Source organism: Medicago truncatula, chromosome 7 (genome assembly GCF_003473485.1).
Source record: "Medicago truncatula cultivar Jemalong A17 chromosome 7, MtrunA17r5.0-ANR, whole genome shotgun sequence".
Taxonomy (NCBI): Eukaryota; Viridiplantae; Streptophyta; class Magnoliopsida; order Fabales; family Fabaceae; genus Medicago; species Medicago truncatula.
The window spans coordinates 37,053,364-37,070,584 of NC_053048.1; the positions used below are offsets into that span (position 1 = coordinate 37,053,364).

At 33.3% G+C, this 17,221-nt stretch overlaps 3 protein-coding genes across 3 annotated transcripts; all 3 read left to right on the forward strand.

The window, feature by feature from the left end:
- Positions 1 to 570: 570 nt before the first annotated feature.
- On the forward strand, positions 571 to 3,065 carry LOC11413747 (provicilin). Its single transcript, XM_003624098.4, has 6 exons — positions 571 to 926; positions 1,067 to 1,242; positions 1,563 to 1,643; positions 1,773 to 2,129; positions 2,224 to 2,527; positions 2,737 to 3,065. Exons 1-6 carry the CDS (start codon positions 626 to 628, stop codon positions 2,937 to 2,939), a joined length of 1,422 nt encoding a protein of 473 aa, XP_003624146.3. The 5' UTR covers positions 571 to 625; the 3' UTR covers positions 2,940 to 3,065.
- Positions 3,066 to 8,070: 5,005 nt separating this feature from the next.
- Positions 8,071 to 10,918, forward strand: LOC11411322 (provicilin). The gene is made up of 6 exons (XM_003624101.4): positions 8,071 to 8,426; positions 8,572 to 8,747; positions 9,034 to 9,114; positions 9,224 to 9,550; positions 9,651 to 9,951; positions 10,579 to 10,918. The coding sequence occupies exons 1-6, from the start codon at positions 8,123 to 8,125 to the stop codon at positions 10,779 to 10,781; spliced, it is 1,392 nt and encodes a 463-aa protein (XP_003624149.1). The 5' UTR covers positions 8,071 to 8,122; the 3' UTR covers positions 10,782 to 10,918.
- A 2,344-nt stretch (positions 10,919 to 13,262) lies between these two features.
- On the forward strand, positions 13,263 to 15,716 carry LOC11406088 (provicilin). Its single transcript, XM_003624102.4, has 6 exons — positions 13,263 to 13,612; positions 13,756 to 13,931; positions 14,217 to 14,297; positions 14,430 to 14,756; positions 14,858 to 15,161; positions 15,371 to 15,716. The coding sequence occupies exons 1-6, from the start codon at positions 13,309 to 13,311 to the stop codon at positions 15,571 to 15,573; spliced, it is 1,395 nt and encodes a 464-aa protein (XP_003624150.1). The 5' UTR covers positions 13,263 to 13,308; the 3' UTR covers positions 15,574 to 15,716.
- The last annotated feature ends 1,505 nt before the right edge of the window (positions 15,717 to 17,221 follow it).

Sequence of the window (17,221 nt, forward strand, 5' to 3'; positions counted from 1 at the left end):
CACCCTTCACCAACGCCCAAAAATTCAATTATGTAAAAAGATTGACAAAAGACTAATATGTTTGATTTATTTAGTAAAGGACAAAAGGTTGTGTTTGAGAACTAAAATAAAACTTCAGTCAAATATATAAGGAAGAAAAAACTCCATTTGGAACTCATTTGTTATTTTCTGGTGATAATCTACCACAGCACTGATCATCTAATGTCACAATAATTTGGTCGATCGTAATTATGTTTTTTTTTCTTTTCTTGGTTCTCATAATAATGCTAGCATTCTCTGTAGTTACTTGAATAATTCATAGGACCAGAATGGAAAATTCAACCATTGGTGAGTGATGAAAACAAGTACTGTATATACTATAAAGCTCCCCCTTATACAAAAGAATGTCTAGGTTCATCAAATTCAAACAAAACTCCACCAACCAGGTTCAGAACCATGGTTCCATTTCATTTTTGCCAACTCAATTTTGTTCATTTCAACACACGTCAAAATGCATGTCACACCATGGCCAAATGTTGGTGCAAATAATCATATAGCTACCATTTCTAAAGCTATAAATAGTACCCTTTCATCTCAATACTCACTCATCTCTCATCATATCAAAGTGAAAATAATTCAAATCATTATGGCAATCAAAGCTCCATTTCAACTTTTGATGCTGCTGGGAATTTTTTTCCTAGCCTCAGTTTGTGTCTCTTCTAGATCCGATCATGATCAAGAGAACCCTTTTTTCTTTAATGCTAACCGTTTCCAAACTCTTTTTGAAAACGAAAATGGTCACATTCGTCTCCTTCAAAGATTCGACAAACGCTCCAAAATATTTGAAAATCTCCAAAACTACCGTCTTTTGGAATATCACTCCAAACCTCACACCCTCTTTCTTCCACAACACAATGATGCTGACTTTATCCTTGCAGTGCTTAGTGGTAATTAAACATTTATCAATTATTACCTTACAAGTTAGTTTCGAAGTTTAGTTGTTTGTATATATAAAAATATCATTTCTTACCTTACAAGTTAGTTTTGTAGGAATAAGTTTAAAATTATATTTAACTTTAATTCGCAGGGAAAGCTATACTCACTGTGTTGAACCCGAACGACAGAAACTCCTTCAACCTTGAACGTGGTGATACCATCAAACTCCCTGCCGGCAGCATTGCTTATTTGGCTAACCGAGCTGACAACGAGGACCTTAGAGTATTAGATCTTGCCATCCCCGTTAACAGGCCTGGTCAATTTCAGGTAAAATGGCATTGTTACTTTTTCTCATATCACTCCCAGTCATGTATACATATTACATTTTTAAATTGCGGTATGCAACAGCATCTAGAGACCTCTACAACATATCACAATATAGAAATTGATACCGCATTGGTCTCATCTTCGCACATTTGATCTTATATTAAATGTTTGTAACGGAATTGACTAATTATAACTGCATGCACAATTTAAAACCATCTATACATATATATCCACATTTTCTTTTATGCTTTTATGCACATTTGATCTTATGCTTTTTCTTCGATCTCTTACCATTTATCATTGTTCTTCCTTTCCAACAGTCTTTCTCATTGTCTGGAAATCAAAACCAACAATCCTTCTTCTCTGGATTCAGCAAGAATATTTTGGAGGCTGCCTTCAATGTAAGCATACCAACACACTATTTATTTATTTTGTATATATATATATATAGTATAAATTTTCGACCATTATCATTTATCAAAACATAGTCATTATAATACCTGTCCTTGCATATATTGTTACAAATACAGTCCAATTACGAGGAGATAGAGAGGGTGCTTATAGAAGAGCAGGAGCAAGAGCCACGACACAGGAGAGGCCTTAGGGATAGGAGACATAAGCAGAGCCAGGAAGCAAATGTAATAGTCAAAGTGTCAAGGGAACAGATTGAGGAATTGAGCAGACATGCCAAATCTAGCTCTAGAAGGAGTGCATCCTCCGAATCTGCATCTAGAAGGAGTGCATCCTCCGAATCTGCACCATTCAACTTGAGAAGCCGTGAACCTATCTATTCCAACGAGTTTGGCAACTTCTTTGAGATCACTCCGGAGAAAAATCCACAACTTCAAGACTTGGATATATTAGTGAATTATGCGGAGATTAGGGAGGTAAAGCAAAAAAAATCTTAAAAGACTATTATTAATTAAAGTGACACTAATGTTAAAAATATTTACGAATTTATTTGTTCAAATTTAATTTTAGGGATCACTTTTGTTGCCACACTTCAATTCAAGGGCCACAGTGATAGTAGCAGTTGAAGAAGGAAAAGGAGAATTTGAACTTGTGGGACAAAGAAATGAAAACCAGCAAGAGCAGAGAGAATATGAGGAAGATGAACAAGAAGAAGAGAGAAGCCAACAAGTGCAAAGGTACAGGGCTAGGTTGACTCCAGGTGATGTTTATGTAATTCCAGCAGGTTATCCAAATGTCGTAAAAGCTTCGTCGGATCTCTCTTTGCTTGGATTTGGTATCAATGCTGAGAACAACCAGAGGAGCTTCCTTGCTGGTATACTGTATTCTCACTCAGTCTCTTTCTGTATGGCCTAATTACAATAGTTTCCTACCAAAATTAAATTAAATTGAATGTAGCATATGTTAGTAATTTTTTATTTTTAATGACATGTTAACATTAATTAAAAGATTTGCTTCTACTTAATTGAATAAGAAAAAGCTAATTAAGATATGTTTATTTTTTGTGTGATTGGAAATTTGAAGGTGAGGAGGACAATGTGATAAGCCAAATTCAGAGACCAGTGAAAGAGCTAGCATTCCCTGGATCAGCTCAAGATGTTGAGAGTCTACTAAAGAATCAGAGACAATCTTACTTTGCAAATGCTCAGCCTCAACAAAGGGAAAGGGAAGAAGGTCGAAGCCAGAGAAAAAGGGAGCCTATTTCTTCAATTTCGGGAACGTTTTAATGCTTATTATGCTTGTATGCTCTAAGCTCATAGTGAGCAATGAATAAAACGGCATTAGCTTGTAACTATAACTAGAGTTCCACTTTCCTACTATGAATAAATTAATCAAGAACAAGTTTTGTGCCACCTCCTCTCTGCTACTATGAGTATGAACGAAAGATATTTTTCCCTACAGAATGAGTAAGAATGACTTAATCAAGTATAAATGGTGGATATATGTCCTTAAACTATATTTCTTTTAAGACACCCATAAAATTTTATAATATTTTGTGTTATGTAAAGTAATTTACTAAAGTTATGAAATTCTCTAGTTTTAAAATATAATTTTGTGGTTAAAAAAGAAGCACACATAAATACCTTTTTTTATCTGCAAAAATTTATTAAAACCCTCTTATCAAAGCACAAGATGAATCCAAGATAAGAGAAAAGACAAGACAGGCCATAGAAATACAACTGCAGTACAGAAATCAATACAGGCCAAAGGAACAACAACAATCCACCACTTGGTGACCAAAACAAGAAGCACCATTAGGACAACCAACCGAAGCTTCACGCAGACAAAGCTGCCAAAGATGCCAAAAGCCTGAAACCATAGCAGAACAACTCACTATCAAAGCAGCCAAATGATTAAACCGTAGGCAAAGAAAAGATGTAATATCACGAACACACAAGTCAGCAATTCATTGGTTACGCTTTTTATTTCTAATGGTTTCAGGCAGTAATAAGCACAATTATGTCTTAATGGCTACAGAATGCATGAAATATTACAACTTTAGTGGCTATTGTTAGGGTTGTAATCTAAGTTTTTCTAATCATCCTTTACACCTAGAAACTCTTGAAATCTTGTTCTTACCATTTCAATAAAAGCTATGGAAAGTGGTTCAATGGTGAATTTTCATAATTCCAATTATTTCTTTATAAGTTTCAAAGTATCTAATTCAAGCCATATTTTAAAAATTACAACAATAACAATAATATTGGGATGCCAAATTAGCAACCTTAGTCCTTGAATGTAAATCTGCATCCAAATTAGAAGAGGTATTGTGATTCTTAACATTGTTTACCTATAACCAAGAACCTATAATATACATGTCTGAAATCCTTTCAAGAATATCATTTTTAGTAGTTCAACTTAAATTCTCATTCAAGATTTGTGGAATCCACAAATCTTGAATGAGAATCATTTTTTCTTTTAGCAAGAATGAGAATCATTATCAACACACTATAGAAGCATTTTCTTTAGTCAAACCATCATTCTGAACATAAATGAATTTATTTACCATACATTTAGTATTCTCATAAGGGATCATTTTCTCTTGATCCACTTTAGCATGACGTACGAAAAGTTATGACCAATGCTATGATATTGCAAACAAGAAAGTGACCGATTTTCATATTCAACATTAACAAGAAACCCACATTTTATCTCTAATTTTATCAGATGAATCAATGTCAAATTAGAACTCTTGTAAAATATTTGAAAGATTCAAAGATCTATTTAGAGGGCAAAAATAATCTTAAGACGTCAATATTTTGGAGTCATGTCCCAGAAAACAAACCCACCATTGCATTTTTGTATGTTTGTGATTCTTTAGATTAAAGTTGGGAGTTTGAGAAAATAATTTGAGGAAACCATGTTTAAGGCTGCAAGAAACCATGGCACAAACATGTTGGACACCTTCAACAGAAGTAAAAACAAATTCAAAGAAGCTTCTTCCGACAGAAACAACAATTCTATGTTTTCCTAAAGGCCTCAAGAGATTATATTGATTTAGCATGCACATCTTAAAATTTCATAGGAAGGTCTCCTTTGGACAAAATTGTTGTCAAAATCCCAACTTAAATCCTAAAATCCAGGATTTTGTGATTTTATTCACCTTCGACTCAAATCCATAGCAAAATCTCAAAATAGGCAAAATCTTAGTAAAATTGCATCAAAATCGTGAAATTCATACAAAATCATAGAATTTTAAAGGGTTTTGAAAGATTTTGTCCATTTTTTTAGTCATTTATGTATAACTATTTTGTGGACTTTATACTGGGTCATTTATACAATTTATAACATATATTTAACATTATCTTTGTTTTGGTAAAATCCATCGAGTTTGATTGTGATTTTAGGATTTCTTTTATCGATTCTATAAAAGTAGTTAAGTAAAATCCTTCGATTTTGATTGTGATTTACGATTTTTGATTTTGCTCTTCCCTCTCGACCTGAATAAAGAAAAAAAAATCGATTTTGATATCCTTAGACAAAACCAACAAATCTAAATCAAGGTGGTCAAACAAATACAACATGAAAATAAAAAAATTGTGATATCAACAAAATACAGCCTGCAAAACAAGTAGGAAATTTTAAATACAATACAAACAACAAAAACTGAGATAGAACAAGAAAGAATGTCTTTTTTACGTAGAAATATAAAATAAAAAGAGCGAGCTAGGGCAAAGTTAGAACAAACCATATGATTTTGATTATTCAATAGAAGAAAAAGAACTGGAGATGCAATTGTTTTGATTATAAGAATTTTAAAACACAGATTAAGAACTAAATTGTGGAATTTTTTTCTGACCTCCTAACAACAACAAAAAAATTATGTGTCTGTCCTTTTTTGAGAATTAATGATCAAAATGCCCCTATTATAAATGTGTCTACCCTATGTTGGCATATGGCCTGATTGTTTTAGCTTTTTTTTAAATAGATTTTTATAGTGTAATATATTTTGCTACAATTTTTAACAAAGAAATTTTTAAAGGAAGTTTCGAATGAAAAATTCGTTTAAATAGTTTTTTTAAAAATGTAATTTTAAGTATTTCATCGTTTATTTATAATTTTTTTATGCTAAAATTTTGAAAAAAAAAATCTCTAAAACAAAGCTATTTCAAATAACTTTTCGTAAAACTCATTTTTGAAATATGTCACCTTGAAAAAATATGTGATTTTTACTATGTAAAATCACTAACAATGAATATTTAAATTAATGAATGTCAAAATCTCATTTTTATCTTCTTGGGTGCCGGATCCAATAGCAGGTTATACGGTTAAAGGAGCATATCATTCTCTTCTGGCCGATTTGACTGGCATGCCTTCTGCATCTATAGCGGTTGTGCCTAGTATATGGAGGAAAGATGTCCCGCTTAAGGTGTCTGTGTTTGCTTGGCGTATGTTTCGGGATAGGTTGCCTACAAAGGACAATTTATCTCGAAGGAAATATCATTCAGGAAGATGCCCGGGGGTGTGTTTCTGGTTGCGGTTTGTCTGAATCGGAGGATCATCTATTTTTACATTGTGATGTGTTTGGGCAGGTTTGGTATCTTGTCCATCATTGGTTAAGTGTTCCTTTGGTAAACCCTTTATCAATTTCGAATCATTATCTTCAGTTTCGTATTTCTTCAGGTTTTGCTATATTCAGATGCTCTTTTATGCACTTATTATGGTTTGCAAGCATTTGGGTAATTTGGAAGGAAATGAATGCTAGAATTTTTCGTGCTAAAGAAAGCACTATGCATCAGCTGTTAGAAAATATTAAGCTCATTTCCTTTTCGTGGTTTAAAGCTAATTCTATTTCATTTTATTATAAATTTTATGATTGGAGCCAAAACCCTTTTCATTGTGTGGGAAATGGTTAGTTATCATGTTGTCTATCTCATTGTCCGTAGAACATTGATGTAATTATTGTCTATTTCTCTGGCACACCTTATGCTGGTGGGATAGCTTTGTGGTTAAAATATATTCCATTTTGTTTTCTTCAAAAAAAAATCTCATTTTTATCTTACTTCAAATGAGTTTGAAATAATTTCAACTATTTTTTAGTAAATTTCTAAAAAATTCATTTTTAGAAATACAAAGAAAAATCTATTTTTTAAAATCTATAACAAACAGGTCGATATGACAAGTCTCTATCGCTAGCATATGTTACTTTTATTTATCTAATTTAATGTAATTTCCAACAAATTTCAACATGGTATTAGAGACTGTGAGCTTAGCTCAGTTGGTAAGGACAATGTATAATATATGCAAGGTCTGGGGTTCAAGAACCCCGGACACAAAAAAAAAAAAAAAAAAAAAAAAAAAAAAAAAGAGACTATCCTAGATTTATTGTTGGGCTTCCCGCATCGTCCACGCTTCAGGCCCATTTGGCCAGGCTGAAGCGTGAGGGGGTGTGTTGGAAATTCCGCCTTAATTGTGATCCGCCCCTAGTCGCCTAAATTGCGACCTTTGGTTAGTCTTCATTACAGCAACCAACACCTTCATTGTGTTGGCTTTGAAGGGTTGGATTTAAACCCACTTCAGATAGATAACACTCTTGATAGGAGTTTATAAAGAGAGGCACTCCTCACCTTACAAATTTGGTTTTGTGAGGATGAGTTAGACCTCAAATTTCAACCCTGAGTATTATTTTAATGTTGTATTATGTTTTTCTTACATTCCTAGTTTATTCTTCATCGTATATTAATATGTCACATCAACCTTGTCACCCTTCAACAACGCCGAAAAATTCAATTATGTAAAAAGATTAACAAAAGACTAGTATGTTTGATTTTTTTTTTTTTGTGGTGGTCGGGGTTTAAATCGCAGACCTTACATATATTATGCATGATTAAGCACGCCATGTTTGATTTATTTAGTAAAGGACAAAAGGTTGTGTTTTATATCTCGAGAACCAAAATTTAACTTCAGTCAAAATATAAGGAAGAAAAAGCTCCATTTGTAACTTGTTATCTTCTGGTGATAATCGACCACACTGATCATCTAATGTGACAATAATTTGTTCAATCGTAATTATGTTTTTCTTTTCTTGGTTCTCTCGTAATAATACTAGCATTCTCTATATTTACTTAAATAGTAATTCATAGGCAAGATGGAAAATCCAATCATTGGTACTGAGTTATGAGGATTGAAGACAAATTTTTAAAGCTGCCCCCTCATCCAAAATAATGTCCAGGTTCATCAAATTCAAACAAAACTCCACCACCAAAGTTCAGAACCATGGTTCCTTTTCATTTTCGCCACCTCAATTTTGTTCCTTTCAACACACGTCAAAATGCATGCCACAAAATGGCCAAATGTTTGTGCATGTTAATCATATAGCTACCATTTCTATTCCTATAAATACCCTTTGATCTCAATACTCCCTCATCTCATCTCTCATCATAGCAAAGTGAAAATAATTCAAATCATTATGGCAATCAAAGCTCCATTTCAACTTTTGATGCTGCTGGGAATTTTTTTCCTGGCCTCAGTTTGTGTATCTTCTAGAGATGATCGACACGATCAAGAGAACCCTTTTTTCTTTAATGCTAACCATTTCCAAACTCTTTTTGAGAACGAAAATGGTCACATTCGTCTCCTCCAAAGGTTTGACAAACGTTCCAAAATATTTGAGAATCTTCAAAACTATCGCCTTTTGGAATATCACTCCAAACCTCACACTCTCTTTCTTCCACAACACAATGATGCTGACTTCATCCTTGCAGTGCTTAGTGGTAATTAATCATTTATCAATTTATTATCTTACAAGTTAGTTTTGTAGTTTTATTTGTTTGAATATATAAAAATATCATTTCTTATCTTACAAGTTACTTTTGTAAGAATAAGTTTGATTAAATGAAATTTAACTTTAATTTGCAGGGAAAGCCATACTCACCGTGTTGAACCCAGACAACAGAAACTCCTTCAACCTTGAACGCGGTGATACTATCAAACTCCCTGCCGGCAGCATTGCTTATTTGGCTAACCGAGATGACAATGAGGATCTTAGAGTATTAGATCTTGCCATCCCCGTTAACAGACCCGGTAAATTTCAGGTAATATGGCACTCTTACTTTTTCTCATATCACTCCCAATCATGTATTCATATTAAGGTTTTAAATTGCGGTATGCAACAGCGTCTAGAGGCCTCTACAACATATCACAATATAAAAATCGATAACGCATTGGTCACATTTTCTCACATTATTTCTATATATAAATGTTTGTAACGTAATGTGCAATTTAAAACCCTCTATACAGATATAATATATCCACATTTTCATTCTACAATTTATTCTCTTAACATTTACCATTGATTTGTCTTTGACTCCTTTCCAACAGTCTTTCTCATTGTCTGGAAGTCAAAACCAACAGTCCTTCTTCTCTGGATTCAGCAAGAATATTTTGGAGGCTGCCTTCAATGTAAGCATACCAACACAGAATTTATTTATTTATACATTATATGGTTTCAATCATTATCAAAACATAGTCATTATAATACTTATCCTTGCATATATTGTTACAAATACAGGCCAATTACGAGGAGATAGAGAGGGTGCTTATAGAAGAGCATGAACAAGAGCCACAACACAGGAGAGGCCTTAGGAAAGATAGGAGGCAGCAGAGCCAGGATTCAAATGTAATAGTCAAAGTATCAAGAGAACAGATTGAGGAATTGAGCAGACATGCAAAATCTAGCTCCAGAAGGAGTGGATCCTCCGAATCTGCACCATTCAACTTGAGAAGCCGCGAACCTATCTATTCCAACGAGTTTGGCAACTTCTTTGAGATCACTCCGGAGAAAAATCCACAACTTAAAGACTTGGATATATTAGTTAATTATGCGGAGATTAGGGAGGTAGAGCAAAAATGATCTTAAAAAATTATTATTAATTAAAGTGACACTAATTACTGTTGTTCAAAATATTAATGAATTTTCTTGTTAAATTTAATTTTAGGGATCACTTTTGTTGCCACATTTCAATTCAAGGGCCACAGTGATAGTAGTAGTTGATGAAGGAAAAGGAGAATTTGAACTTGTGGGACAAAGAAATGAGAACCAACAAGAGCAGAGAGAAGAAGATGAACAACAAGAAGAAGAGAGAAGCCAACAAGTGCAAAGGTACAGAGCTAGGTTGTCTCCAGGTGATGTGTATGTAATTCCGGCAGGTCATCCAACTGTCGTTAGCGCTTCCTCGGATCTCTCTTTGCTTGGATTTGGTATCAATGCTGAGAACAACGAGAGGAACTTCCTTGCAGGTAAACTATTTTATATACATGTCTCTTCAAGTTTGTTTTGCACAAACTAATAAATAACTTTGATTAATAAATAAATTTTAAGCAAGTTTTTTATGCAACAATGAAATTTGTAAATATATTTTTTGGAGATTAACAAATAAATAAAAATAAACATTTTTCAGGAAAAAAAATGATCAAATAAAGTATATATATATATATATATATATATATATATATATATATATATCAAAACCAAAACTAAATTAAGCAGCGATAAGTTTGTGGGAGAGGATCAATGTTTGATCCCGGCAAAACACACTTTTTAGAAGAGGCGAAGAGCTTTAAGTTGCGACCTAAACAGTCGAAAAGAGATTAGTCTCATAGTCAATTCAAATGACCGACATTTGTGGAAATTTTACGTGGAGTCACTAGGATGCTAAATGCCAGAATTGTGATAGTTTCTAAATACAAACCTCAAAATTAAATTGAATTTAGCATATAGTAATTATTTTTATTTTTGATGTGCATGTTAACATTAATTAAAATATTTCCCTTAAAATAAATTAATATTGAAATATTTGGTTACTTAAATGAATGAGTAAAATCTAATTAAGATATGTTTATTTTTGTGTGATTTCAAATTTGAAGGTGAGGAAGACAATGTGATAAGCCAAATAGAGAGACCAGTGAAAGAGGTAGCATTCCCTGGATCAGCTCAAGATGTTGAGAGTCTACTAAAGAATCAGAGACAATCTTACTTTGCAAATGCTCAGCCTCAACAAAGGGAAAGGGAAGAAGGTCGAAGCCAGAGACAAAGGGAGCTTATATCTTCAATTTTGGGAGTATTTTAATGAGTGATCAAATATTATGCTTGTATGCTGTAAGGAGTCATAGCTCATAGTGAGCAGAGAATAAAACGGCAATATCTTGTATCTAGAGTTCCACCTTTCCACCATGAATAAATTAATCAAGAATAAGTTTTGTGCCACCTCTCTTACTACTATTTTTTTTTTCATAATACTCATCTATGCTACTATATGAACAGCTTTTCTTTTCTATTGAAAAAAAAAAAAAACAAGAGTATCAGTAACTTTATCAAGCACATAATGGTGCAAGCATGAAACCCCCATAAAAATATTTGATAGAAGACAAAATGACAAATAACTACTGAAACTCACAAATACAGGTGGAAGAATCGAGATTCAAACTCTAGTTACGACATTCAGTCTAACAATTTTAACATTTTTTTTTTAGTAAACTAGAACTTGTGGGCATGTTCGCTAAAAAAAATATAAAAACAAAATAATAATAGTTACTGAGTTTACCTAAACCATATTCAGATTCCTCTTTCAACGAGGTTTCTAAATTATGAAGAAATATATTTGAAAAGCCAAAAGACAATACACAGAAGAAAGAATGATCCAACACAAGATTCGGACTAGGAACAAAAGAAAATACAATGCAAGGTTTAAACAATTTAAAAAAAAATAACGGTAATAGAATATGTCTAAAACTATTATAGATTGAACAATTAATATTAGGTCGAGTTCCAAAAACTAATGTTAATAGTTATTCAAGACCTAGATCGATTCATAAATATTCGTAGACATACAAAAAAAAACATTAAAAACAAGTATTAATGGAATGAAATTAAGTAATTTCATTATATTCAAAGGTATTCAACATATTACATGGTTAAAGCAATTGTAGAGAAGATCATCTACTTGACCTAATTTAGAAATCTAATTGCTCATATTTAAATTAAAAATAGACAGAGTTTATGAAGAGCAATACATGAATATAGGATCATCAGATGATGGATTTGTGCCTCCGGGATGTTTTCGGAAATCTACAACCTTCAAGAACAAGTTTTCTCAGCTTTTGATCGTGCCAAAAACAAATATTTGGAATAATGGGACATTGCCTTTTATAGACGCGTGTTTTCCCACAATTTTATGAAATGGATGCACAACGTGCATGTTGCATTGCGCATGAGGCAGTGGTGAAACACTTCAAATTCCTTTCAAGTTACACGACACACAGATCCTCATGTCCATCGTGCGTGAAACAGTACTTGGTTCCTCTAATTTTCTTCATCATTTGTCTCGTTTCTCCTCACCAAAATGTATGTAGTGACCATACCCAAAGAGATCACTTGATACATCTTGTAAAAAGCATAGCACAACCACATAATTGTTTGGTTTGGGGGATTTGATGTGGTACCAGCAAGGTCGTGTGTGCCATTTTCTTCTTTCATGATCATTTCTTTAATTTATTACAAAACTCAACTATAACATGAGAAAACTTACTAGAAAGAATGCAAAATGACTTCTAAAAGACCCTAAAATAAGGTATGACGAATCATCATCAATTATTATTACCAACACACTTTTTAGAAGCATTTCATTTAGGTTTTGTTTGCATGTTTAGAAGGGAAGGGAGGGGTGGAGTTTGTAACATAAAAATAAAATAAAAAGGAACAAGTGGAAGAAATATATGACATTGAGATGGGAAGACTTTGGGGGTTCATTTTTTTTTCATAAAATAAAATCCTCATCATTTAGTGCTTCTCTATATTTGTGCTCCTCCTCAAGGTCTCAGGTTCGATTCTGAATCCTCCTCCAATACAATTTTTTAGTTTCTCAAATGAGGAGAGTTTTATATTTTGAAGAAAAATAAACTCCTCCTCCCAATGTCTTATATTTCTTCCACTTAATCTTTCATTTTTTTTCTTCTAAACCCTCCTCTTCATTCACCTACAAACTCGCAAACAAAGACTAAATGACAAATTTTTGTGTTTTATTTCTCGAGAACTATGAAGGATTCCATGTTTTTTTTTGTACCGAACCAAAATAGAACTTGAGACAAATATATAAGGAAGAAAGAAAAAAAAAATCCATTTGAAACCCCCTTGTTATTTTCGGGAGATAATTGGCCATTTGCCAACACTCATCAGCTAATGTTACAATAATTTGTTCGATCGTAATTATGTTTTCTTTTTCTTTTCTTCGTTCTCTCATTAGTCATTATAATACTACTAGCATTCTCTAGTTACTTCAATATTTCATAGGAAGGATCGAAAATTCAACCATTGGTGAGTGATGAAGACAAATACTGTATATACTATAAAGCTCCCCCTCATACAAAAGAATGTCCAGGTTCATCAAATTCAAACAAAACTCCACCACCCAAGTTCAGTACCATGGTTCCACCTCAATTTTGATCATTTCAACACACGTCAAAATGCATGTCTCACCATAGCCAAATGTTGGTGCAAATTAATCATATAGATACCATTTCTATAGTTATAAATAGTACCCTTTGATCTCAATACTCACTCATCTCTCATCATATAAAGTGAAAATAATTCAAATCATTATGGCAATCAAAGCTCCATTTCAACTTTTCATGCTGCTGGGAATTTTTTTCCTAGCCTCAGTTTGTGTCTCTTCTAAAGACGATCAACACGATCAAGAGAACCCTTTTTTCTTTAATGCTAACCGTTTCCAAACTCTTTTTGAAAATGAAAATGGTCACATTCGTCTCCTTCAAAGGTTCGACAAACGTTCAAAAATATTTGAGAATCTCCAAAACTATCGCCTTTTGGAATACCACTCCAAACCTCACACTCTCTTTCTTCCACAACACAATGATGCTGACTTCATCCTTGCAGTCCTTAGTGGTAATTAATCATTTATCAATTTATTACCTTACAAGTTAGTTTCGTAGTTTTATTTGTATTATAAAAATATAATTTCTTATCTTACAAGTTAGTTTTGTAAAAATAAGTTTAAAATAATATTTAACTTTAATTTTAATTTGCAGGGAAAGCCATACTCACGGTGTTGAACCCAAACAATAGAAACTCCTTCAACCTTGAACGTGGTGATACCATCAAACTCCCTGCCGGCAGCATTGCTTATTTGGCTAACCGAGATGACAACCAGGACCTTAGAGTATTAGATCTTGCCATCCCTGTTAACAGACCCGGTCAATTTCAGGTAATATGGCGATGTTACTTTTTCTCATATGTATTATGTATTAAATTGCGGTATGCAACATCGTCTAGATGTCTGTACAACATATCACAATAGAGAAATTGATACCGCATTGGTCTCATTTTCTCATATTCTATCTTAATATAAATGTCTGTAACGTGATTGACTAATTATAACTGCATGCACAATTTAAAACCATCTAGACATATATATCCACATTTTCTTTTCTGCTTTTTATTCGATCTCTTACCATTTATCATTGTTCTGTCTTTGACTCCTTTCCAACAGTCTTTCTCATTGTCTGGAAGTCAAAACCAACAGTCCTTCTTCTCTGGATTCAGCAAGAATATTTTGGAGGCTGCCTTCAATGTAAGCATACCAACACACTATTTGTTTATTTCTTTTGTATATACAGTATATGGTATAAATTTTCAACCATTATCATTTATCAAAACGTAGTCATTATAATACTTGTCCTTGCATATATTGTTACAAATATAGGCCAATTATGAGGAGATAGAGAGGGTGCTTATAGAAGAGCAGGAGCAAGATCCGCACAGGAGAGGCCTTAGGGATAGGAGACATAAGCAGAGCCAGGAAGCAAATGTAATAGTAAAAGTATCAAGGGAACAGATTGAGGAATTGAGCAGACATGCCAAATCTAGCTCTAGTAGGAGGAGTGCATCCTCCGAATCTGCACCATTCAACTTGAGAAGTCGCAAACCTATCTATTCCAACGAGTTTGGCAACTTCTTTGAGATCACTCCGGAGAAAAATCAACAACTTCAAGACTTGGATATATTAGTCACTAATGCGGAGATTAGGGAGGTAGAGCGAAAATTATCTTAAAAGACTATTATTAATTAAAGTGACACTAATTACTATCGTTAAAAATATTAATGAATTTAGTTGTTCAAATTTAATTTTAGGGATCACTTTTGTTGCCACACTTCAATTCAAGGGCCACGGTGATAGTAGTAGTTGATGAAGGAAAAGGAGAATTTGAACTTGTGGGACAAAGAAATGAAAACCAGCAAGAGCAGAGAGAATATGAGGAAGATGAACAAGAAGAAGAGAGAAGCCAACAAGTGCAAAGGTACAGGGCTAGGTTGACTCCAGGTGATGTTTATGTAATTCCAGCAGGTTATCCAAATGTCGTAAAAGCTTCGTCGGATCTCTCTTTGCTTGGATTTGGTATCAATGCTGAGAACAACCAGAGGAGCTTCCTTGCTGGTATACTGTATTCTCACTCAGTCTCTTTCTGTATGGCCTAATTACAATAGTTTCCTACCAAAATTAAATTAAATTGAATGTAGCATATGTTAGTAATTTTTTATTTTTAATGACATGTTAACATTAATTAAAAGATTTGCTTCTACTTAATTGAATAAGAAAAAGCTAATTAAGATATGTTTATTTTTTGTGTGATTGGAAATTTGAAGGTGAGGAGGACAATGTGATAAGCCAAATTCAGAGACCAGTGAAAGAGCTAGCATTCCCTGGATCAGCTCAAGATGTTGAGAGTCTACTAAAGAATCAGAGACAATCTTACTTTGCAAATGCTCAGCCTCAACAAAGGGAAAGGGAAGAAGGTCGAAGCCAGAGACAAAGGGAGCCTATTTCTTCAATTTTGGGAGCTTTTTAATGAGTGATCAAATATTATGCAAGTATGATATATGGAGCTATAGCTAATAATGAGCGATGAATAAAACGGCATTATCTTGTAACTATAACTAGAGTTCCACCTTTCTACTATGAATAACTGAATCAAGAATAAGTTTTGAGCCACCTCTCTTGCTACTATTTTTTTTTTTCCTTCATATAATAGTCATCTATGCTACTATATGAACCGCTTTTCTTTTCTATTGAAAAAAGAAAAAGAGAAAAAAAAGAGTATGAGTAACTTCTTCTTTTTTTAGCAAAGGCGAAGTTAGTTCCTTTCATACAAAATCAACGGATACAAAGTAGACGATACATGACGAAAAATATGGGGTCTAGGGTGAGATAGTGATGTTTTAGCAATACTATGAGCAATTCTATTTGTTTGCCTCCAAACATACGACTCTACAAAGTCGAAACTATTGAGTAAGAGACTTCTACGTTGATAAATAAGATCATTGGAGGGAGTAATGGTTGTGGCAAGAGCGTCAAACAACGTTTTGGAATCTGTTTCGAACAAGACAGCTTAGCTTGTATTCCGTTTGAAATAGCCATTGGCATGCTTCTAGCAAATCTATGGATTCAGCCTCTAGAACGGAGGTAGATTAGCAAGAGTAGATTGATTTTCCTATTAAGAACATTCATGTAGAGTCTCGGAAACACATACAATACCTCATGATAGAATTATTTTTGAAAGTAGTAGCATCTACATTACACTTTATTATTTTCTCTTGATCCACTTTAGCATGTTTTCAAGACCAAAATTTATGACCAATTGTTATACCCTGATTTTGGACCTAAAAATACTCGTTCAAATTTCTTTTTTAACAACTGATATTTGTCAATTCTCTGTTATTTTACTCTGAATTTTTACTCTCTTTTTAAACATATTTTACTGCCTCTGTCTGTCTTTTCTTGCATTACAAGTCATTTGAACTCTCTGAAACGTCGCATTACTTTTCTTGCATTTTATTTCAAAAATCATACAAAAGGGTATTTTGGTCATTTCCTGCAGTGGAACCCATTTTAGTCCCTGTAATTGTCTCTGAGTCTTTTCAACTTGTTTTGCAAATCATTGTTGAGTCTTTGTTTAAAAATCATTTCAAAAATTGCATCTGAGTCAGTCTGAGTCAGTTTAGTCCCTAGGGGCATTTTGGTCTTTTCCTGTCAAAATTTCGGCAGAAAGATATTTTAAAATACCTCATTTTGTAGCTGGTTCATTTTAGTCCTTTTGTTGATTTTATTTTAGGTTTCACTTTACCTTTTTACCAATTACCAATTTTAATTCATTTTATTTTTTTATTTACATTTCGGTCCCCCAAAAGAGTCCCAAAATTGCATTTTTGTCCAATACTTTTTTTAATTGCATTTTTTTAGTCTTTTTTTTTATTGCAGATTAGTCCTCATATTAACTTTTTTGCAGATTAGTCCATAAGTCCAAAACGGTCCAGATGTCATTTTTTCATTGGTTCTCAGATACACATGGCAGGCTATAAATAGTAAATGTGTCAGATCCATCACAATCAGTCAGAAAAATCACAATCACTCTCAAACAGAATCTTTTTCTCTCTCTCATCCATAACAGAATCAAAACAGAAAAAGAGGAAGAACACCAAGAACACCTCATCACCAAA

Bases quoted from the DNA above. Each gene is read 5' to 3' on its own strand.
- LOC11411322 (XM_003624101.4), top strand. From the start codon at position 8,123: ATGGCAATCAAAGCTCCATTTCAACTTTTGATGCTGCTGGGAATTTTT. The intron at 8,427-8,571 runs GTAATTAATCAT...TTTAATTTGCAG, and splicing joins CATCCTTGCAGTGCTTAGTG to GGAAAGCCATACTCACCGTG. The intron at 9,952-10,578 runs GTAAACTATTTT...TCAAATTTGAAG, and splicing joins CGAGAGGAACTTCCTTGCAG to GTGAGGAAGACAATGTGATA.
- LOC11406088 (XM_003624102.4), top strand. From the start codon at position 13,309: ATGGCAATCAAAGCTCCATTTCAACTTTTCATGCTGCTGGGAATTTTT. The intron at 13,932-14,216 runs GTAATATGGCGA...CCTTTCCAACAG, and splicing joins ACAGACCCGGTCAATTTCAG to TCTTTCTCATTGTCTGGAAG. The intron at 14,757-14,857 runs GTAGAGCGAAAA...ATTTAATTTTAG, and splicing joins CTAATGCGGAGATTAGGGAG to GGATCACTTTTGTTGCCACA.
- LOC11413747 (XM_003624098.4), top strand. From the start codon at position 626: ATGGCAATCAAAGCTCCATTTCAACTTTTGATGCTGCTGGGAATTTTT. The intron at 1,644-1,772 runs GTAAGCATACCA...TTACAAATACAG, and splicing joins TTTTGGAGGCTGCCTTCAAT to TCCAATTACGAGGAGATAGA. The intron at 2,528-2,736 runs GTATACTGTATT...GGAAATTTGAAG, and splicing joins CCAGAGGAGCTTCCTTGCTG to GTGAGGAGGACAATGTGATA.